A 20,032-nucleotide genomic window follows, 5' to 3' on the forward strand; every position below is an offset into this window, starting at 1 on the left:
GCTGATGATATTTTAATAGTGAGAAGCAGACAGGTCTCGTTACTATGGCAGTGGAACGGGAGTAGGAGAACTTGTTTATGCACAGCTCTTCAGATGACTCTCTGTGTGGTGTTAGGCAAGTCACTTCCTCTCTTTGTGCCTCCTCTTTACTTTATCACTATTCTCCCTGTCTGTCTCCACTGCAGCCTCTTTGGACTAGGGTCTGTCTCGTGCTCTAGGTATATACAGCCTCTGGCATCAGGTCTCAGCATAATACAGTGCTAACAAAGTGAGTATTAGGCTACGCCCACACTGTCTCTTATGCATTCTAGAATCGCATCAAGTTTACACCAGACATCTTACTATTAGATAAACTGAAGGACGCAGATTAAACACAAACGAAAACAGACACACATTTTTTGTTTTACAATGGTGTATTCTAATCTAATCCACCTAGCCACCAGGTTTTTTATTATTTGAGTATTTCCCTGCAGCAGCCAAGTTCCTGAAGCCAGTAAATTCATCTGATCTATTGCTTCAAGCCAGGCACAGATTGTTAGCGCATTAGTTTCCCCTTTCACACAGATGCTTACGGTACGTATGCACAAAAGGTAAAATATCTGAGCATGTACCGTGATCTCCGAAAAAGCTCTCAGATCATACAGTGCTCCACTGAACACAGTTCTTCAAACCTACCCTGGGAAGCATACCCACAGGACTATAGAAGAACACAGTGCTTACTTCCATGCAGGACATTGACTTGTGGGAAGGAAGATTCCATTCTTGGCACAGGATAAGCAATTACAGGTCGGCTTTCACAGCTGAAATGCCTGGCATGCCTTTTGTAGGAAAGCTGTAAAGCAAGTGGCCTCCAGACCGATCTCCTCATTTTCAGAGGTCCTCTATGCACACCGCACACCACCGAAGGTGGATTTCAGAGGCAAGGAAGAGGTGTGCTAGAGGCCACCAGCATGCAGGTTTCCAAATTCTGTTACACTTTTTATTTGCATCTGGAGGAGTACAACATTGGTACCTACTTCAGTTTCCATTAGGCGACAGCAATCAGCAATACTGTCTGTGCCGTCCTCATATGACCCTTATTTATTCACTGGGAATGAGCTGGAAGACTCAGACAGGAGAAAAAACTTGCTCATTGGCCCTTAAACTGGATCACAGCAATGCTAATTTCTCAGATTTCTTTCCAAGTGGAAGACTGACAATAAATACATATGGTTTCTTTCCTCAACATTAGCCTCCCTCAAATCCCGTGCGCGCAGAATGCTTTTACAATCTTATCCTAAATGCAAGCTGGACAGCTCCGCCATTCTTTAAATTCCAAAGAATTTCATTTTAGTCATAGAATCATAGAATAATAGAATAATAGGACTGGAAGGGACCTCAAGAGGTCATCGAGTCCAGCCCCCCGCCCTCAAGGCAGGACCAAGCTCCACCTACACCATCCCTGACAGATGTCTATCTAACCTGTTCTTAAATATCTCCAGAGATATAGTCCAGAGATATAGTCTCCAGATATAGTCATGTGCCACTATAGTATTAAAACACGTTTTCATGGAATGTAAAAAGTAGCTGAAAATGAAAATGGAAGACGGGAGTCTGATTTATCAGGTAACCCAAGCTGCTTTCCGAGTGACGCTAAATAACCCGTCCCCTTGTGACCACCACACCTTTTTCAGCGAAGCCCAGCCGTGGTGAAGCAGTACTCTGAAAAAGAAAGAGACTTAACACAAGCCCTAATAAGTTATTTTTGGGGATCTGAACCAGAGTGAGTTTGTATCAGACTAATGACAAACAACACTCAGAAGCCGAAGGACTTAGTAATAATGCCATTATTTAATATCTCTGCATTTAACCAGTCACTGCTGTCTGAGCTTTCTCATTCTGCCCAGTGCTAAAGCACATCTCCAGAAGCAAGCTACAGATCAGATGCTGCCAGTGTTTGAAATCTACAATAGTCTTTGGAATCTGACCAGCATGGATAGTAGACGAGTAAGCTGCAGCCTGAGCCCGTGAAACAGTATCTAATTAAAAGACCTCTGTAACTGCAAGGTTTTCAGAGACATCTCACATTGGCCCACTGCCCCTACCCCACTTCCGTGGGCGTCATTTCCAGCTGTGCTTGCCTAGCACCTTTGAAAATCATGCCCAAGCTTATTATTGCTGGCATAACAAGTCTGCCACCTACTCTAAATGGGTCAATACTAGAAGCAGCTGCATGGATGGAGCAAACTCAGAGAGACTGGTGCCTTAGGTGAGCTTGGGAAGTTCGATATTTTAAGATAGCTCTGTAATGGGACTAAGAGGAAAACAGATTCTTGCCAGTGAAAGGGGAGACATACATAGACATAAGCTAGTTAAAGTTTTAAGGTGCTCAAGTACCACAAGTGTAAGAGCAAATGTCTAAAAGGCACAAGGAAGGAGTTTTATAAAGAACACTTGATTGAATAGATGACATTTACAATACTAGTAAGTGAATTTATGGGACCAAAAGAGACTGAATGTTTAGCTACACTGAAACAACTGGGAAATGCCTCAAGTATAAAATAAAAACCATGGAACCAAAGCCATCCTAATCTATACTTTATTCAATAAGGCCAACTGTAATAGGCGCTCCAACTAAATGTATCCTCCAAATTATTTAAAAAAAAAAAAGACGAAAAAAATGCACTTCAGCTAAACAAAGTAAAACAGGCAGTTGAAAGCAAAACCAGCTTATTTTAAAAAGTGAAAAACAAATCTTACTGAAGAAAACTAAAAGAAACAAACTCTTTGAAGTCAAATACAAATAGCCAGGCCAAAAAAGAATTTGAACAGCTACTAACAAAAGACACAAAACCGGAACAGGTTTTTTTTTTAATGTTTATCAGAAGCAAGATGCCTGCCAAACAGTCAGTCAGAGGGGCCACGAGTCAAATAAGGTGATAGAAGAGTTCAAAAGGAAGACAGGGTGGTTACAGAGAAGATAAATGAATTCTCTGCACCAGTCTTCACTGGAGAGGATACGGGGGAGATTCCCATACTGGAGCCAGTCCTTTTAGGTAACAAATCCGAGGAACTGTCCCAGCTTGAGGTGTCTGAGGATGTTTTGGAACAAATTAAACAAAGTCACCAGGACCAGATGCTAGCCAAAGGAACTCGGATATGAAATTGCAGAGCTACTAACTGTGGTATGTAACCTATAGCTTAAATCTGCCTCTGTACCAGACATTGAGAGAGAGAGAGAGAGAGAGAGAGAGAGAGAGAGAGAGAGAGAGAGAGACAGACAGACAGACAGACAGACAGACAGACAGACAGACACACACACACACACACACACACACACACACACTTTTTAAAAAGGCTCCAGAGAAGACTCTTGTCATCACAGGCCAGTAAACCATACACTTTGGTGGCAGACATATTGGTTGAAACTGGCATACATAAGAACATAAGAATGACAAGGTCCCTCCTCAAAGCCTCTTGAGCAAACTCGGCAGTCATGGGATAAGACGATCATTAACTAGTTAACAGGAAATGAAGTGTATGAATAAATGGTCAGTTCTCTACATGGAGAGAGGTAACTAATGGGATTCCCCCAAATGCTGCATGAGACTTGTGCTGGTCAATGTATTCATAAAGGATCTGGAAAAGGGGGGTAAAGAAGGGAGGTGGCAAAATTTGCAAATCATATGAAATTACTTAGGACAGTTAAGTCCAAAACAGACTGAAAAGTTATAAAGGGATCTCAGAAAACTGGGTGACTGGCCAACAAAATGACAGACTGAATTCAAGGGTGATAGATGCAGTTGGGTGCTACCAGAAGCTTGCAGGATGCTAGCTCAGCTTCCCCAGCAGGAGAAAAGACAACTTCTCTGAAGTAGTCCCTGGGCATTTTAGCTGTCCTGCAGCAGGTCTGCTGCAGTAATGGGAAGCAGAAAGTTAGTCCAAAGACCACACAGCAACTGCTGGGCTTAGTCTGCTGCTTTCTGGACCCAGGGTGCAGTTCCGAATACAGCTTCCTCCAGAGCAGCCCTCCCAGTTTCTGTTCTGTGTGGGGAAAGAGCTGGCAGCCTCCAGAGCCAGCTTAAAAAAGTCTAATCCAGTCTCGGTACTTTACATTGTGGTAATCCCCAATGTTGTGTTAAGAAATGGAATTACAGAACCGTAAGTGTATAAGCATAGACAGGACCCAAATAACTAATTCCACCCACTGGGGGACTGAGCACCTTCAATGAAGCCATGCTGACAACTCCAGCGTGGTATTTCGGACAAAGCCAGCTTTGCCCAATTTTTTGGTGGTGTTTAAGATCACCTAGCTCTATAGTTTTGCTGCCCTCATCTTTTCTGTTTAGGATTTAGACAATAGGTGGAACTAAGCACATAACGAATACCCTGGACCCCCAACAAGACTTGGCCTCTCCAACAAGACGTTTTGGCTACGGCCGCTGGCCACCCCTAGCAGTTTGTGAAGCGGTACAATAGCCTATCCGTAAGGGAAAAGAGGAGTCGCAGGGAGTAACATTTCCTTGTTCCACTGTAGAAAGTCCTCTCATCAAAACAAATTAAACCAAAACATACTCCACCCTGCTGAAGAGCCAAATTTCTGGGGAGTGCATTAGCATCTGAGAAGTTGAACAGCGCAGTCTTCCGCATTCTACTAACTGCAGCCTAGTCAGACTGCCAGCTAGAAGGGAGAACTGTCCAAGTAGCCAGACTGAGTGATCCGGTTCAAGTAACACGATAAAACCACAGCAGGCTTCCTCACTCTGGCCAAGCAAACTCAAGAGGAACAAAATAAACAAAAAAGGGGAAGCTCAGTTAGAATACAGCTAGCCTGAGTTACGTGGTTTTGTATGTCGTGTAGAAGATGAATAAAGGTCAATTGAAAGGTAAACTGCACTAGTGGAAGTTTTATTTTGCACAGAAGGATACCTGTATATGGAAGGGCCTTGTTTAACTGCTAGGACCCATACTACTTTGGGGAAAAGGAGGTTGCATTTCTCTTTCGTATCACTACCCAACATTACAAGACAACCTAGAAGAGTTAATATAGCCCAGCCTTTCATCGAGCTGCTGCTTGCTTAGCCACTGAAGGAAGCCCCTATGCCAGTGTTTCCCAATTTTATTTGGCCACTGAACCCTTTTAAACTTGAAAGAATTTTGCAGAACCCTTAATTACAGTCTTATATATGGATCTGAAAAAGTTGACCACAAATAAGTAAGGATAATAATAAACAAATGCTAAACAAGGTCATGAGATCGACATTTAGTTTAATTACACATATTTAAAAACAAAAATCTCACATTTTTTTTTGAGTCATAAAATGTTGTATTGAAATTCTCGCTGAACCCTTAGTTTCTCTTCGCGGAACCCCGGTGTTCCACGGAACACCACTTGGGAAACACTGCCCACTACTATTTATTTCACAGACGAGCTAGATCTGTCTATTTTAGGTGTTTCCCTGATTGTCTATTCTTGAAGCTAGCCCCTGTATCTAGGCTACACCCGACTGGGGTGAGGTTTACACACAGCTTGGGACTGTCCAGTCAGTCACATTCCCGTCTACCTCAGTTTTAGTGATGAGCTGCTCTCTTTCAGCCTGCCGCCACAGCTGCCTTTCAGGGGCTTTGGAAATGCTATGGTGAAAAGGTGGGATTTACGGTGGCTCCACTGCCACTGCCTGAAGTCTGCGCTCCTGTTAGGAGAGTGCCCCCAGCCAGAGACCCCTTCAGAGCAGGACTGCGAACTTGAAGGGGAGACGCATCAGGCTGTGGCTCCAGATTCCACGACTGCTGCAAAGCTTCTCCAAAAGAACGGCTTGGCCTAGTCCAGCCAGGCATTAGTGAAACCCAGAGACCACTGAAATCAAGGGAGAGTGAAGGGTGCTCTACAGCCTGAGTGGAGAGGCAGCTGGCTTTTAGCTCATGTGGTAGAGGCACATGGGTTTAGCTCCTAAGCTCACACGTTCAAGCCCAGCTGCCCACAACCTGCCTCTGTCAGTGTTACAAGCTAGCATTTAGCGGAGGCATTTCTTATTTCTACTGAAAGATACTGAAAGATACTGTAAGATGGGGTAGATTAATTACGTGATTGCATGGTGTGCAGTAGTTAACAGAAGTAGATTTCTTCTGGTGGCAGGCTGCTAGTCCTGAAAGGAGCTTACGTGTTATAGTGTATCAAGCCTATTACCATAGCAGTGCTAACTGAGATCGCCAACGTTTGTGGACATTATACAGGTTGAATCTCGCCAGTCCAGCACCCTCAGGACCTGAGCAGTGCCAAACCAAAGAATTTGCTGAACTGCGGGAGGTCCATATTGTCTAGCAGCGTTACCAGACCTTCCACTGCTTCCTGGGCTCTGAGAAGACATTTAGGGGTACATTAGAGCTAAAAAGCAGCACAGAACACTGAGAGCCAGCACTGAGGCTGTAAACAAACTTTATGGGACTGCAGGAAACTCGACCTCACCCATGATAAGTGGACATCCAGCTAACTCAAATCATGCCAGACCACGGATGATGCCAGACCAGAAAGGTTCAAGCTGTATAATGTAAAACAAAGTGCATCATTCTACTTCAGAGAGAACTCCAGGAATACGGTGCCCTGTTCATAATTTCCAACCAGCTATAAATATTCTGCGGTTGTTCAATCCAGTCCCAAATTCTATCCTGGCTTTGTCTACTTTGACAGATAACACACCCACAGTCCAGCCTCTCTACAAGTGTAAGGAATAGATAAGACCAACGAGGTAAGAGAAGGTTTTTAATTGTAATGACAGTTTGTTGCAATGACAGCAAAGCCTGGCCATATTTTTGCTGAGAAAATGTTATTGGGGAAAAACCCAGCACGAATGTCCTCAGACAGACCAAGCACAATGCAGACATGCAGAGACAGAGTTTAGACGTTTTTGTTCCTCTAATGGAGAAATATTTAGCACTCGACATGCAGCGAGATGGTGAAAACCCTTAACTCCCACCAGTAAGACACTCTGACTTTTGCAGGATCAGTCCCGGGGTCACTCATGGCTAGAAGGGTACCACAACATCTGTTATGTGGAGAAAGGATCTCCCACCTATAGGGCACATGGTAACTTCCTTTCATGTAAAGAGGAAGGGAGCAGCAAATGTTACTTCTTTCCCCAACTGGTCCTGTATGTGGTTCTCAAAACTCAGCTGTGAACTGAGCCCTAAAAATATGACTTTTGCCAAATCTTTTTGCAGTTTCCTGCGATGTCTGTCTTTGAAGAAGAGAAGGAGGTGAAAGATGGCCACATTGTGTTAGAGATCCAGTACGAAGCCAAATTATCAGTGTGGCAGTTCATTTGTCAACTGCACTACCCAGCAAAAAGTCAAGGGCAGACTGGTCCAGCACAGACGTTCCCCAACACCCTATTTCTACCAGGCTGGAGGTTAAGCAGACCTCGTCCCCAACTCCCCCTCTCAGGCCCTGTCCCAGCACTGTGGCTCCTTTTTCCCTTGTTATTTTCTGACCTCCTTGTTCAGGGGGCAAGGGAAGAAACGAGGGAAATAGGAATAGGCTCTTGTTTTGGGCTCCACTTGCTGAGCTCTACTCCGCAGAAGGCTTCATGCTGCTAGGGGTTGGGATAGCTCCAGACAGCGCCGCGGAGCTAGCTGCATTGGCCCGTACAACTAAGGAGTAACCGGACTTTGCTGACTGCTGCCTAAAGCAGCAGCACCGTGCATGTTGCTACTGGCCACTTTGGTACACAGCTAGAAAATGGGGGACTTTACAGAGTCCACAGCATTTTGGGGAGGAGGCTTGGGGGAAGAGGTGGGACAGGAGGGTTGTCCCAGCCTTCCCCCAAGCTAGGGGTGGCATGGGGAGGAGTCAGGTGCAGGGGGAGGGTGGTTACATAGCCAGTACCCCCTCATGTCTGTCCTGAGCAGTCGCCCCTGGGCTGTCAGAAGGGGGTCATGGTGCAAGGAAGTTTGAGAAACCCTGCTCTGAAGACAAGAGCAACTTTCATGGCGGTCACCCAGGCCAGAGCCACTCAGTGCAGGACATTCATGTCCAGCACTACTCCACAGCCACCTCTCGCGAGCGCTGCGCTCTCCTGAAAGCGGGAAGGGGCAGAAAGGAGAAGTCTGCAGCACCAGGAGGATGTGGTTTGTTGTGACTGAAGAAGGAGCCAGTCACAGCTGCAGGCAGAGATCAGCCCCAGGGTTACTTTTTGCTAGTTTCCAAAACAAACAAGTGCTGCAGGTGAAAGCCTGACAAATGCAAAAGGCGGTTAAGCCATACTGGACACTGCAAGAACTAGGGATGTAAAATCCCATTTAATCAATCAGTTAAATGGAGGGGGAGGGGATAAGGAAGCCACGTAGCAGGCTGCTCCAGCCCCTACGATTAACCATAACCGGTAAGTCTCACCTGTCAGGAGCGAGGCTTATGGGATAACCATTCGCATCCGGTGCAGGAAAACTTATCTGCCCCCTGCCTAACTACGCTGGCCACTGCAGAGAAGAGCATCTCAAGATCCACAGGGAACGTTAGCGCCTGGTACACAAGTCAAAGCGCCTCGTCTTGGGCAGCAGGCTAAAAGCCAGTGTCAGATATTTTAAAAGGAAACAAGCCTCAACCCTTCTATTACGCAGCAAAACATGAGGCCGGGGACTGAGGCCCCCAGCATCTCCTAGATCTGGAACGTGAACGAAAAATGCAAAAGCCTGATCCACAACCACCTTTCTATGCCACCACCAGAGTCCTGCTCTGCTTGCCAGACGCCATGGTGTGACTTGAGTCTGGCACTCACTCACTGTCTCTCAAAGATTTTGTTTGAAAGAGCCATGGACACGTCAGAAAGATCTCAGAACGGCCACCTTCTCTTCTGTCCCGCAAGTGGCCTCACTCCATTTGGAGGTACCCGGGAGATTTCTAGGAGGGGCCTATGCTAAATAAGGAGAAAACCACATGACTATTAGCCCATCTTATTAAAAGCTGGTGATGGCTCACGTCATTGATTAATGCAACCCAGCGATAGACTGCTGCTTGGCTAAATACTGCAGAGGAGAGAAAAGATTTTTAAGAGGTAATAATAAAAGTGGCCAGTTTAAAGAGTTGTTTGCAGTGTTGTTGAAACCACTTTGGGCTAAGAGGTCAGTCAACCTTTTGCCTAGCAATTGTTTTATTATTAGATATGTATATTGTGTAAATATTATTGTGAAGATACTACTAATGCAGGCCCTGAAAGCACTATTAAAAAAACAGGGAAAGGATGTAGTTAGTTCCTTAAACTAGTGAGGAAACCATGTTCTACCAGCAAGGAACTTGGAGAAAAAAAATGACACAGGTTCCTATACATATTTACAAGGTTCTGCTTCCCATTTTAGCTAACCTCCTGGGATCGAGAGGGAAGCTGACTAGCTCAAGACTTTGTTTGTTTTAAGTTATGAAATTTATAACAATGAACACAGCATCTCCTCTTTCTGGGTCAGTTGCTTTTGCTACCCTTAAGGAAACAAGACGCTCTCTTGCTGGAAAGGAGTCAGGGCCTGATTGCCTGCCCAGACTCTTCACTCTGGCCCAGAAGGGGTCAGGCTGGATTATTTTGCTTTTTGCTTGTGGAGCTGTCCTTCCTGCAAGCCAGTGAGAAGAGACAGTTCTAGAATAATCGGTTCAGAAGAGGGCAGCGTCCTGCAACATCAGAGCTGCTTTCCTTTGTTCACCGCTTGTCAACGGGGATCCTATACTAAGCTGTTCAATAAGGACACTGCTAATATCTTCTGGTGTCAAACTGTAAATCTCACGCAGAAACTTTTACACTGGGGATATAGGATATCAGCGATGTTCTGGTTACCCCATCAAACACTCCTCCCTCCCCTGACTTCTGCTCTGCAAGACTTCAACAAGTTTTCCCTTTAACATTTTAGGTTAGTGCATATTGAGATGGAAGCTGCAGGACTGAGAAGACCACCATGGATGTGGGGCATACTAAACAACTGGGCACACTGATCAGGGCAGATTTAAAGCCTAATTTACTGGGCTTTACATTTTCACCTTATGCATCACAACTTCAGACCAACTTGACACATCTCCTCAGAAAATTGTACCTCCACCCCAAAAAAGCAGATATCCATAAAGTATCAGAGATTAGTGCAAGCCCAAGTCCTGGAACTTGTAGAGAACAGCAGAAGACTCTTGGCATGAAGACAGCAGGTTCAATGCCTCAGCATCTCTCCTGAGACAACAGCACTTAGTATGAAATGGAGAAGGGTGACAATCTGGTTCCTGTTCAGACAGGAAGGAGGCTATTCTGAATTTAGTAATGGTGCCTACACCCTATACTCACAGGTACATTTGAAATGCTTACCATTCACTAACCATCAAGGACCAAATCTTCGTGTGTGGTAATAGAGAATTTATGGAAGTAACAGATATGATTCAATTAGGACGCAAGGTTGGTCTGGGTTTTTCTGACCGATCCATTTCTGTGCTAAACAGGAGAAAGCAGGAAAACTAGGAGATGGATTCCAAGAAGTCTCATTTAGCACTTAACTATCAGCAGAAGTCAATTTGCTGTGGACATATACTGCATAGACACATAGCATCTGGAGAAGAGCTGTCCTGTTTTCAACACTCCTTCACGACAGCCTTTGCTATGTGAGCTTTCAGCTCTTTGGCCTATAGCTGGAAGTCTCAGAAAGCCCGGGCTGAGCCACTATCACAACTCCTGAAGACACAGAGTGGGGGAGAGGAACCATACGCATGCAACCAATTCACAGATTTCTCTTAGTCTTAGCTTAGCCGGAGAGTAGAGGAGCCAGTGAATTGCGTGAGAACTCGCTCCACCTTTACCAAACCCTGAAGAAACCTCCAGCTCTAATCTTTATTACGTCTTGGAACAAGGCTCGATTCAGCCTTGGCAATCTGCAAGGCATCTACTGGTGTTTTTGGGAACAGACCAGAGGCAAGGCTGTGCACGACATACAGCAAAGCAGAAGGTGGCAGTGCGTTCTCTGGCATTGTCCAAATGCAGACAGCAGGTTTCCATAGAGCCGGCTGGAACTGCTGGCAATACCAGGTCAGCTGATGTAAGTTAACATACTATTCCACTGACACAAGGCTATGATATGGGGAAGCAAGGGAAGGGAGAAGAACCTTGCAAGGGAAGGTTCCGAGGATCCTCTTTGAGAAGACAGTCACAGCAAGGGGACCAGGGAAGGGAAGACACCCAGGACCTGCAGCCACCACACCTCCCTTACAAGGTAGGTGTGCTACACCAGGGATGGGAAAGGTCAACCAGTAAGCATCACCTTTAATGGAAATCTTCAAAGTTCAAATCCTCCAGCTCGTAAACACAGGCTGCCATGTTGATGAAGGTATCTCACAATAACTACGTGCTCCATCTTGATCAAGTCTTCCCTGAACCCATACTCTGTACACAAGACAATTCTGATAATTTCAGCTACTGCTTCTAGTTAGTAGAAAGGATGGGACTACTTTGTAGGGGGCAGCTCAGGAAGTCTCTATTATCTGATAAAAGGCCTGCACAGTCAAAAGCCAAACTACAATCAGAAACTCAGACAACTGAGAGATCATAGTTTGTAAATAGCCAGACAAACATTCAGTATACTGCAAATCTGTAACCTGGGGCAGCCTGTGAGCCTAGGCAGACTAGGCAGTTGCCTAGGGCGCCGCCAGCTCGGGGCACCCGATGATGATGTCACGGCCATTGATGGCTGTGCAGGCGGGGGCGCTGATCGCACGTTCCGCCTGGGGCGCCAGCTGCCGCAGCCGGCCTCAGGCCACTCCTGTCTGTAACTATCTAGGCAAATCATGGAATGAAACACTCCTGTACAATGCATATAACATACATCTGTGAGGTACTCAAATTTTATGGCAATGAAGACAAAAATCTATAAATAAAACCACCCTATTTCAAAGTGATTTGAATGGTCTATTCCCCTGAATCCAGGAAGCCAATTATAATACTTCTATAGCACACAATGCAGAAGTCTCCTGTGGTTCAAGGACATGGACACTGAACTATTTAAACCTCCTCTTCTTGTGTAGGGAAACTGCTCCCAAGAGAATAGCATCAAGCAATTTACAAGGGGCTCTGTCCTCAAAGGCCGTTGGTGATCTGGAAATAGATTTAGTTTCCCCATGTAGTCACCAGTTGAGGCACACACAAGTGGAACACTTTCTCCTTACTCCCAGTTTGAGATGGCAAAGCAGCAGTTTGAGAATTTTTTTTATCAAGACACAAAAATATCAAGCTACATGTCAGACCTCTACGCTCGGGGGGCACTAGTTGCTAGTTTATGAGATTTAACGTGACCTCATCCCCATGTTACCTAGAGAAGGAACAAAAAGTTAGGGGTTACGTTTAACGCCAGTTGATATAAGATGTTGATGTCCACACAGAAAATATCTATATGTAGCAATATAAAAGTTCAACAACTTTTAGATTACTCTGTTAGAACATTATAGTAGCCAGTCTTATTTATTAACTGATCCATCTGTGATCCCGCGTACGTGGAGAAAGGAACATCTTGCTACATTACAGAGGAATTTTTCCATAGAATTGCAGGCCCCAATTTAACAATAGACTCTGTGAGCTGGCTCCTGCACTTGGGTAGTACCCCACTTGGGTAGACCGCCCACACAAAGTCAGTTTCGGGATATGGACTGTAAGGAGGATTAACAAGAGGACAGGCTTGTCCGAATCACAAGTCTTGAGCATTTCATTTGGGACCATCACCTGGCATTTTTGGGCCACCTCACCAAGAAATGATTAGTCCAACCTTCTCACATATGCCAGTGGCATTGAACAAATTGATAATGCTGCTAAATACGCTAAAGGCTGTATACACAGAGCGTTCATGCATGCACTCGCCTTCCTAACTCTTCAGAGCAATCCTGACCCACAGCAAATTTTTGATAACCTAGTAGGGAAACAGGCTGGTTAGCTGTAATGAACAGGGCAGCCTTGCAGAGCACTGCTCATCATAAGTCTAAACAGAAGGAGCTATTTGAGAGTAGGCAGGGGTATTAATTGATTTTTATTAAATGCAGTCTTGTCAGCAAGATAATTCCTACCGTAAAGAGGCAGTAGGCTAACTGTTGAAGCGTTTTTACACATGGTCCAGAGAAACTTAGGTGCAACAAAGCATTGATGATTTCTCCTTGCATGGTTGTGAAAACATCATATGATGAAATAACCAAGTTAATCAATATTAATAGCAAAGTAACACAAGTGTATTTAATCTGACTTGCCAATAAGACAGGCATGTTTTAGCAAGCAGGGGATAAAAAAAAATGTTAATACTCTTATATCCAAAATAACATCTGAAGTGATATTATCAAATAGTTAATCCAGAATTTTGATCAAAATTGATTTTAACCAATCCAACAAGAAGTATTTTCACAGTGGTTTTTAATTTAGTGAAAACAACTGGGATTTCAACATTCCTCTGAAGCATTTACAACCTCAGCATGAGTGTGATAATACATGAGTCTTGCAAAGTAAAGCCAACTGGAAACCGAATATAAACAAAAGTGAAAGACATTAGCAGGAAACCAAATATAAACAAAGTGAAAGAGATTTAGTAGTTTTCATTGCCATCCTCAATTAACTGACATGAACAAATTATAATAATTGTAAATGGTAATTTAGATGCTTCACAATCAGCTCCCCCCCCCCCCCTTTTAAACAAAACAGGAGTTTACATATAACAGCATCCTTTTAACTACCTGCCACACTCCTTGCTTTGGGATTAATTTCAGATCTTTTTTACGACTCCTTTAACGAGAACTTTTGCTGCCACTGAGAGATTTAAAGTCTTCCTGTTTCAAACTCTGTCTCGGTTTGAAATAGCCTTTTGAAGATTACATGCCACACTCAAGAAAGTTCATGCATGGAAGATACCTAAAGGCAAGTACCAGGTTGAATCATTTTTAGAGTATAGTTCAGTAGGTGAGGAATATAACCATCAGTTATTACCATCCCAGATCCCAGTTTCCATTTAATTGATGCTTTTTCCATTTCTCTCACACCGGACAAGGAAAGCAAAGACTACCCAGTTGATTTATAGACTATTTCACTTTCTGATGTCTCTCACACATCCCCTTTACATCCTAAACTGTGCTGGGTGACAAACACTCCGGGGGGGGGGCAGCATTTAAACCCGGGGGGGAAAAGTGTCTCCACTGAAACTGTATGTCATTGCAGACATGTGACATCTGGAGCGAAGATATTCCATCCACAGAGCCACGTTTTGAAGACTCACTTGACCTGACCAGCTTGTTGTCAATCCCTCAAAAGCCAACAGCCAGCACGCAGAAACCCGCCGGCTCTCGAGAGCAGCAGGCCAGCGGAGAACCCCCGGCCCCGGCTAGCGCTTTGCAGCCCCACATGGTGCAGTGGGCTAGCAGTAGCCCCCCCGCACGGATTCTCATGCACGGCGATGGCACGCTTGCAATGGACAAGGGGGGTGGCAGCGCGGTGCCGCCCAGCAGGGGTGCAAGGCTCAGGGCTGGCTCGCGCCTGCAGAATCCCGGGGGCTGCCCCTGCGCGCGCTCAACTGTCAGGCCCGGGAGAGGGGCGGTGGGGGCAGGAGGCACCGCGCGCGCATGCGTACAAGCGCCGGCCGGACCCTATGTGGCAGCCAACCGCCTTTCCTCAGCGAGCGAGCGCGCGCCGGCCGGCGGGCGGGCAGGCGGCGCCCGGCCGGGGAGACTCACCGAGGCGCAGGGGCTGGAGGTGGCGCTGGGGGTAGGCGAGCGCTGCACCGTCACCAGAGCCATCGAGGCGCGCGGGGGGGGCCCGTCCGGCCGTGGGAGGGGGTCTTACTCCATGGCGGGGCGGGCGGCGGCAGTGACCGCCGGGGGCAGCAGCTGCGCTCTCGCCAACTGCCCCTCGCCGAATGAGTGAGGCGCGGCGGGGCTGGGCCGGCCGGGCACAATACGGCGCCAACGCGCATGCGCCACCTGTCAGCGCGGCCACGCCTCCTCCCTGCAGCAGGCTTTAACCCCTGCGCTGCTGGCCCCTCGCGAAGCACACCTCCGCCCTGCTGGGGCGCCCCCTGGGGCTTCGGGCTCGGCCCTGGCCCTGCCCGTCCCCAAGGGCTCTCAGGAGGAACCTGGCAAAGGGCATCGCTATGGCAGCCGCCCCCACACTCATGAGGTGGGCTAAGGAGGATTAGGGTTAAATACTCATTCCTATTTGCTGGTGCTCGCTGTTTCCTGTCTGGGCTTTGAGTCTGCAGGGAGCACTGGGAGCACGTTTTGCAGCTTTTTTGTGCAGCCCTCTGGGGGAGACGTGCGGCTGCTGCAGCTTGTTCTTTGTTGGGGGCTGACATGAAAGCTGAGGTGCAATCCCATGATTCCAGGGGCTGGGGCTTTGTAAAAAATACCACGACAAATTCCCCACTATTCCAGCCATCTTTTAAAGCCATGGTGTCCAGCACGCTAGCCATGTGTGGCTATTTGGCCGGTTGAAGTATGGCTAGTTGGCTATTGCAGTAGCAGCCAGGCCCAGCCTTAGGGCAAGACAAGCTTTGGTCCCCTGCACCTTCAGGACCCTGTGCTGCCTGGCACTTGCCCGCCCAGCTGCTCGCTCCCTGCCCTGCCTGGGAGTCGCCCAGCCACATGGTGCAGCCAACCACAATATGTCACCTTGAGCCCCACAAACTCTTTGGCCGGACCTGGTAGCAGCTATATTATTTACATTTTCAGAATTAATGTGGCTAGCTCGCTATAATGGCTACTACTTCAGAACTGGTTGGACATCCTGGGTCTAAAGAAAACAGTATCCAATCCCCTTTTGGTATTCTCTGTGAGATTCTCTGATTAATTCCATAGAGGCCCAGATACCTAGAACGTAATGGGTCTGTGATGTGTGCACACAAATTGAAGCCAGAAGAGATCTCCAAAATTCAAAGGGTGGAAGTCTGGGAGCAATAATTTTATGTGGGTAGTAGGCAGCAATACTTTTATGTTAATGGCTTGAGCAAAACATACTTGTTTTGAGAGTTCTGTAACTTGGATCATGTGTGGATGCCATTAATGGGAATTTTGCCATAGAAGTTAATGTGATGAAGAGATGACCCTTTGTAGAACATTAGATATGATTATCAGAGACCTTAACAAATATAAACCAGAAAGCACTCTCTCTTCTTCTCCAATAGCTTGCATTAACCCATCAGTTCCTCTTAGACATTTTGTGCATTTTGCTTTCATCTTCTCCACGTAGTCAGAACTGTCAAGAAAGCTTTGGCCCCTTTAAATCTAAGCACCAGAAAACCCCTCAGTACTAGTTCTTTGGTCTATTCCCCAATGCAATCAAAATAATTATCAGTCAGGTTCTGCAGATTGTATGGCAGTTATCCTTTACCAGGGTACAAAATTAAACTCACTAATGAGCATGTTTGCCTCCTAGTGGATGAAGGAGGATGAAAACCAGGCTAATTCAAATAAAACTGAGTTCAGAAAGTGATTTTTGTAGGAATGCTTCACTCAGGGCTATGCAGAAAGTGAGAACCTGGATCAGACAGAATCCACAAAAATTCACCTGTTTGAGATCAAATTTGAAGGGGAAAATAAGCAAAGAAACATTCCCAAAGCAAGTAGAGAGACAAGGTGAGTGAGAATAACAAGCTGTCCTGTGGCACCTTAGAAACTAACAGATTTATTATGGCATACATTGAGGCTACGTCTACACTGGCCCCTTTTCCGGAAGGGGCATGTAAATTTCACCAGTCGTCGTAGGGAAATCCGCGGGGGATTTAAATATCCCCCGCGGCATTTAAATAAAAATGTCCGCCGCTTTTTTCCGGCTTTTAAAAAAGCCGGAAAAGAGCGTCTAGACTGGCCCCGATCCTCCGGAAAAAGTGCCCTTTTCCGGAGGCTCTTATTCCTACTTCAAAGTAGGAATAAGAGCCTCCGGAAAAGGGCACTTTTTCCGGAGGATCGGGGCCAGTCTAGACGCTCTTTTCCGGCTTTTTTAAAAGCCGGAAAAAAGCGGCGGACATTTTTATTTAAATGCCGCGGGGGATATTTAAATCCCCCGCGGATTTCCCTACGACGACTGGTGAAATTTACATGCCCCTTCCGGAAAAGGGGCCAGTGTAGACGTAGCCAGCTTGTGTTAATGAAGCTAATCAAGTCAGGAGTGAGGTAATATCTTTTTCTGGGACTTCTGTCTCTCTGGGACAAAAGTTGGCTACAATGACACTGCATACATAAAGAAAGTGTACTTGAGCTGCTTATAAAACATCATATTATTTTGAAACACAATTTTCATGGAAACATGTTAACACTGCTACATGATTTATAGTGGAGAGGTCAGGAAAATCCTTCTGTCTTCTTATAAGCTATCCTCACCCTGGCTCTAAATATTCCATGGCTCCCCAACCAGAAAATATTTTTACTTTTACTTTTTATGTGTTTATGCTTTGCAATATATGACAGGCTATTTATTACAGTCCCTAGATTTGAACCTTTAGGTAACATCACCACTTGTATTAGTTTTATTTTCAGCCACGTACTGCACTCTTGTTGGATAGAGTATACAGTATATGTATGGTTGTTCAGGAGATCATTATTTCTGGTTTCACCTACATTTCTAAGGGATAGAAAAGGGCATATCTTTTGTGTTGTGATCCTCAATCGAATCTAGTTTTGTAACTAGATTGCTTTTTCCCCACCCCATTTATTCCCTTCACTTCCTTATTAAAATTTCCCCATGTGTTGCCATGACTCTCATATAGCTGATTAAGTTTAAAAAAGTTGTTCTTACATAATATGAGATGTTCATTATCAAAGAAGTTTTAAGAGGTTTCATCTATGGCAAAAATAAGTGTTTGTGAACAATTCTTTCACATGTAAAGTAAGTGGAAGTCATTATTATGTTATCTTTAAAAATTAAAGTTCTGAGTTTACAACCCCTGTAACAAATTCACCACCTTTCATTTATTTTAGTCCTTTAGGATAAAACATTACTACCCTCTGGATTTGTGTAAGGATTGCAGGATTGGGTTCTTTAAAAAATTTGACATTGAAGAGCGTAAGTGGAGTGGAGAAGAAATCTCATTTTAAAATGCTTTCAGTTGCTTGATCATTACACATTTGTTTTTGGGCATAACACATAGTTCTGCTGACTTTACAGTAGTATCTCATAAAAAAATCAAGTTAGTTCAACAGGATCTATTTTCTCTAAAAACCCATGTTGATTAGCATGACTTACATTTCCCCTTTAATTCTTTGTTAATCAAGTCCCATATCATCTGTTCCATTATGTTAGCCTGACATTGATCCTGGGCAACAGACCTATAATTACCCAGGTCATTCCATTTGTCCTTTTTAAAAACTGGCACATGTACTTTCTTCTAGTCTTCTGAAAGTTCTCTAGTGCACTCAGATTTATTGAAATCAATATTAATGGTCCAGTTGGCTTCTTAGCCAGCTCTTTTAAAACTCTTGGTTGCAAGTTACCTGGATCTAGACATTTAGATTTTAAAATGTCTAACTTTAATAACTTTTTAACATCCTCCAGAGATATTGGTAGAATGGAAATAAGAGTAAGACTGTATGATAAGATGATCTTCTCCCCCCAGCTCCAGTACAGAATAGAGCTATTTATTGAACATGTCTCCCTATTTTACATTATTATTGATAATTTTACCATTTCCATCTGGTAATGGAGAAATACTTTTGTCAAAATTATTTTTGTTCCTAATATATTGGAAAAAACATTTTCTTATGGTCCTTAACTCTGCTAGCCATAGATTTCTTCATGTATCTCTTTGCTTCCCTTATCAATGTTCTATAATTCAAAACTTAGGATTTATATTCATTACTATACACCTTCCCTTTCCTCCATGTGTTATATATTATTTTTTATTTTTATAGCTGCCTTTACTTCCCTTCTAAACTATGTCATTCTTTAATCAGCACATTATTCTTCCTTAATTGTGGGCTTGTGGCTTTTGGGTCTTAACCACAAGGCTCAACTTCTCTAGTTTTGCAGTAAGCACTATAGCTCCAGTTCATCACTGTGGCCTTAATTCAGCAAAATACTGCAGCATGATACTTCACTTAAAAAAATCATAACATAATGCTATGGATAAACACAATTTCATTGGGCAGAGGGGGGACAGTTTTGTTTTTAATACATTTAAAACATGTATAAGGTTGTTCATATCTTCATCATGCATTTTACACTGTATTTTACATTTGCATAATGTATATTCTTTGGATTGTTTCATTGAAACAGAAATCTCTGGCCAAAGAAAACGAGTCCCTAAGGTAAAAAACAATCTGTTTACATTTCTTTAATATCTTAATGCAAATAAAAATGTTCATTTCAGAGATGGATGCTGCACTTCACATTGACTGCATTGGGAGTTTTGCCTTCAATACCAATTCAGCAATGCAGATCTTTGCACAGAGCTCATTGCAGTTCTTTAGTAAGGAAGTCAGGATTGGGCTCATGTGTGCCTAGAGTTTTTTTGTTTTGTATTGCTTTTTGCAGAGTTTCATAGAGGTAAGGATAAAATCAGGGAGGAGGAGCACTCAAACTGCTGAATCCCATACAAGGAACACACGTCCACAGGTGCGGAGAATTCTTTACTATTTTCCTGATTCAGCCCTTTCAATTTAAACCATATACTGTAATTAAGAGTTCAGAGCCTAGGTCTATGAGATTAAGTTATACTTAGATCCAGTGGCAGACTTACAATGAAACATACCATGCCCTGGCACAGGGTTCCCCCAATGACATGGGGCCCCCAGAGCTGGGCAGTCCAGCAGCACTGGGTCCAGCAACACCCCTACCTTCTTGCCGCAGGTAACTTCTCTGGGCGAGGGGGCAGTCTCTCGGCAAAGAGGGCTGTGGAGGGGAGCAAGAGAGCAGGGAGGAACATTTGACAAGTTCAGCAACAGTGACAATTGAAAGTGCTTCTTTACAAACTATTACAATGACTTAATTGACGATTTTGTAAAGAAAAAGTGTAGAAAGAAAGCTAGCTGAATTTTTTTTTCAAGTTGAATACGTTTCTTCAGAGGAAGTTAACTTTTATTTTTCCATTCATG

General features: G+C 44.5%; 2 protein-coding genes across 11 annotated transcripts in view; one reads left to right on the top strand and one right to left on the bottom strand.

Annotated features, from left to right (window-relative positions):
- Positions 1 to 14,905, bottom strand: part of SSH2 (slingshot protein phosphatase 2) — a 135,970-nt gene extending 121,065 nt beyond the window's left edge. Inside the window, exon 1 of the mRNA XM_075904604.1 lies at positions 14,684 to 14,905. Within this exon, the coding sequence (XP_075760719.1) occupies positions 14,684 to 14,746 (63 nt within the window). The 5' untranslated portion in view covers positions 14,747 to 14,905. The remainder of the gene's footprint in view (positions 1 to 14,683) is intronic.
- Positions 14,394 to 20,032, top strand: part of EFCAB5 (EF-hand calcium binding domain 5) — a 73,319-nt gene continuing 67,680 nt past the window's right edge. For 2 of the 10 annotated variants that reach the window (XM_075904589.1, XM_075904598.1), the window contains exon 1: positions 14,591 to 14,714. Coding sequence is in view for 1 of the 10 variants with exons in the window: in XM_075904599.1 (XP_075760714.1) it covers positions 14,397 to 14,714 (318 nt within the window). In the remaining 9 variants the exon portion in view is untranslated. Of the gene's footprint in view, positions 14,715 to 16,445; positions 16,580 to 19,214; positions 19,247 to 19,472; positions 19,554 to 20,032 lie in introns of all 10 variants that reach the window. The other 8 variants (XM_075904591.1, XM_075904596.1, XM_075904594.1 and 5 more) reach the window with 8 other exon arrangements.

This window comes from Pelodiscus sinensis, chromosome 21 (assembly GCF_049634645.1).
Source record: "Pelodiscus sinensis isolate JC-2024 chromosome 21, ASM4963464v1, whole genome shotgun sequence".
NCBI classification, from domain to species: domain Eukaryota; kingdom Metazoa; phylum Chordata; order Testudines; family Trionychidae; genus Pelodiscus; species Pelodiscus sinensis.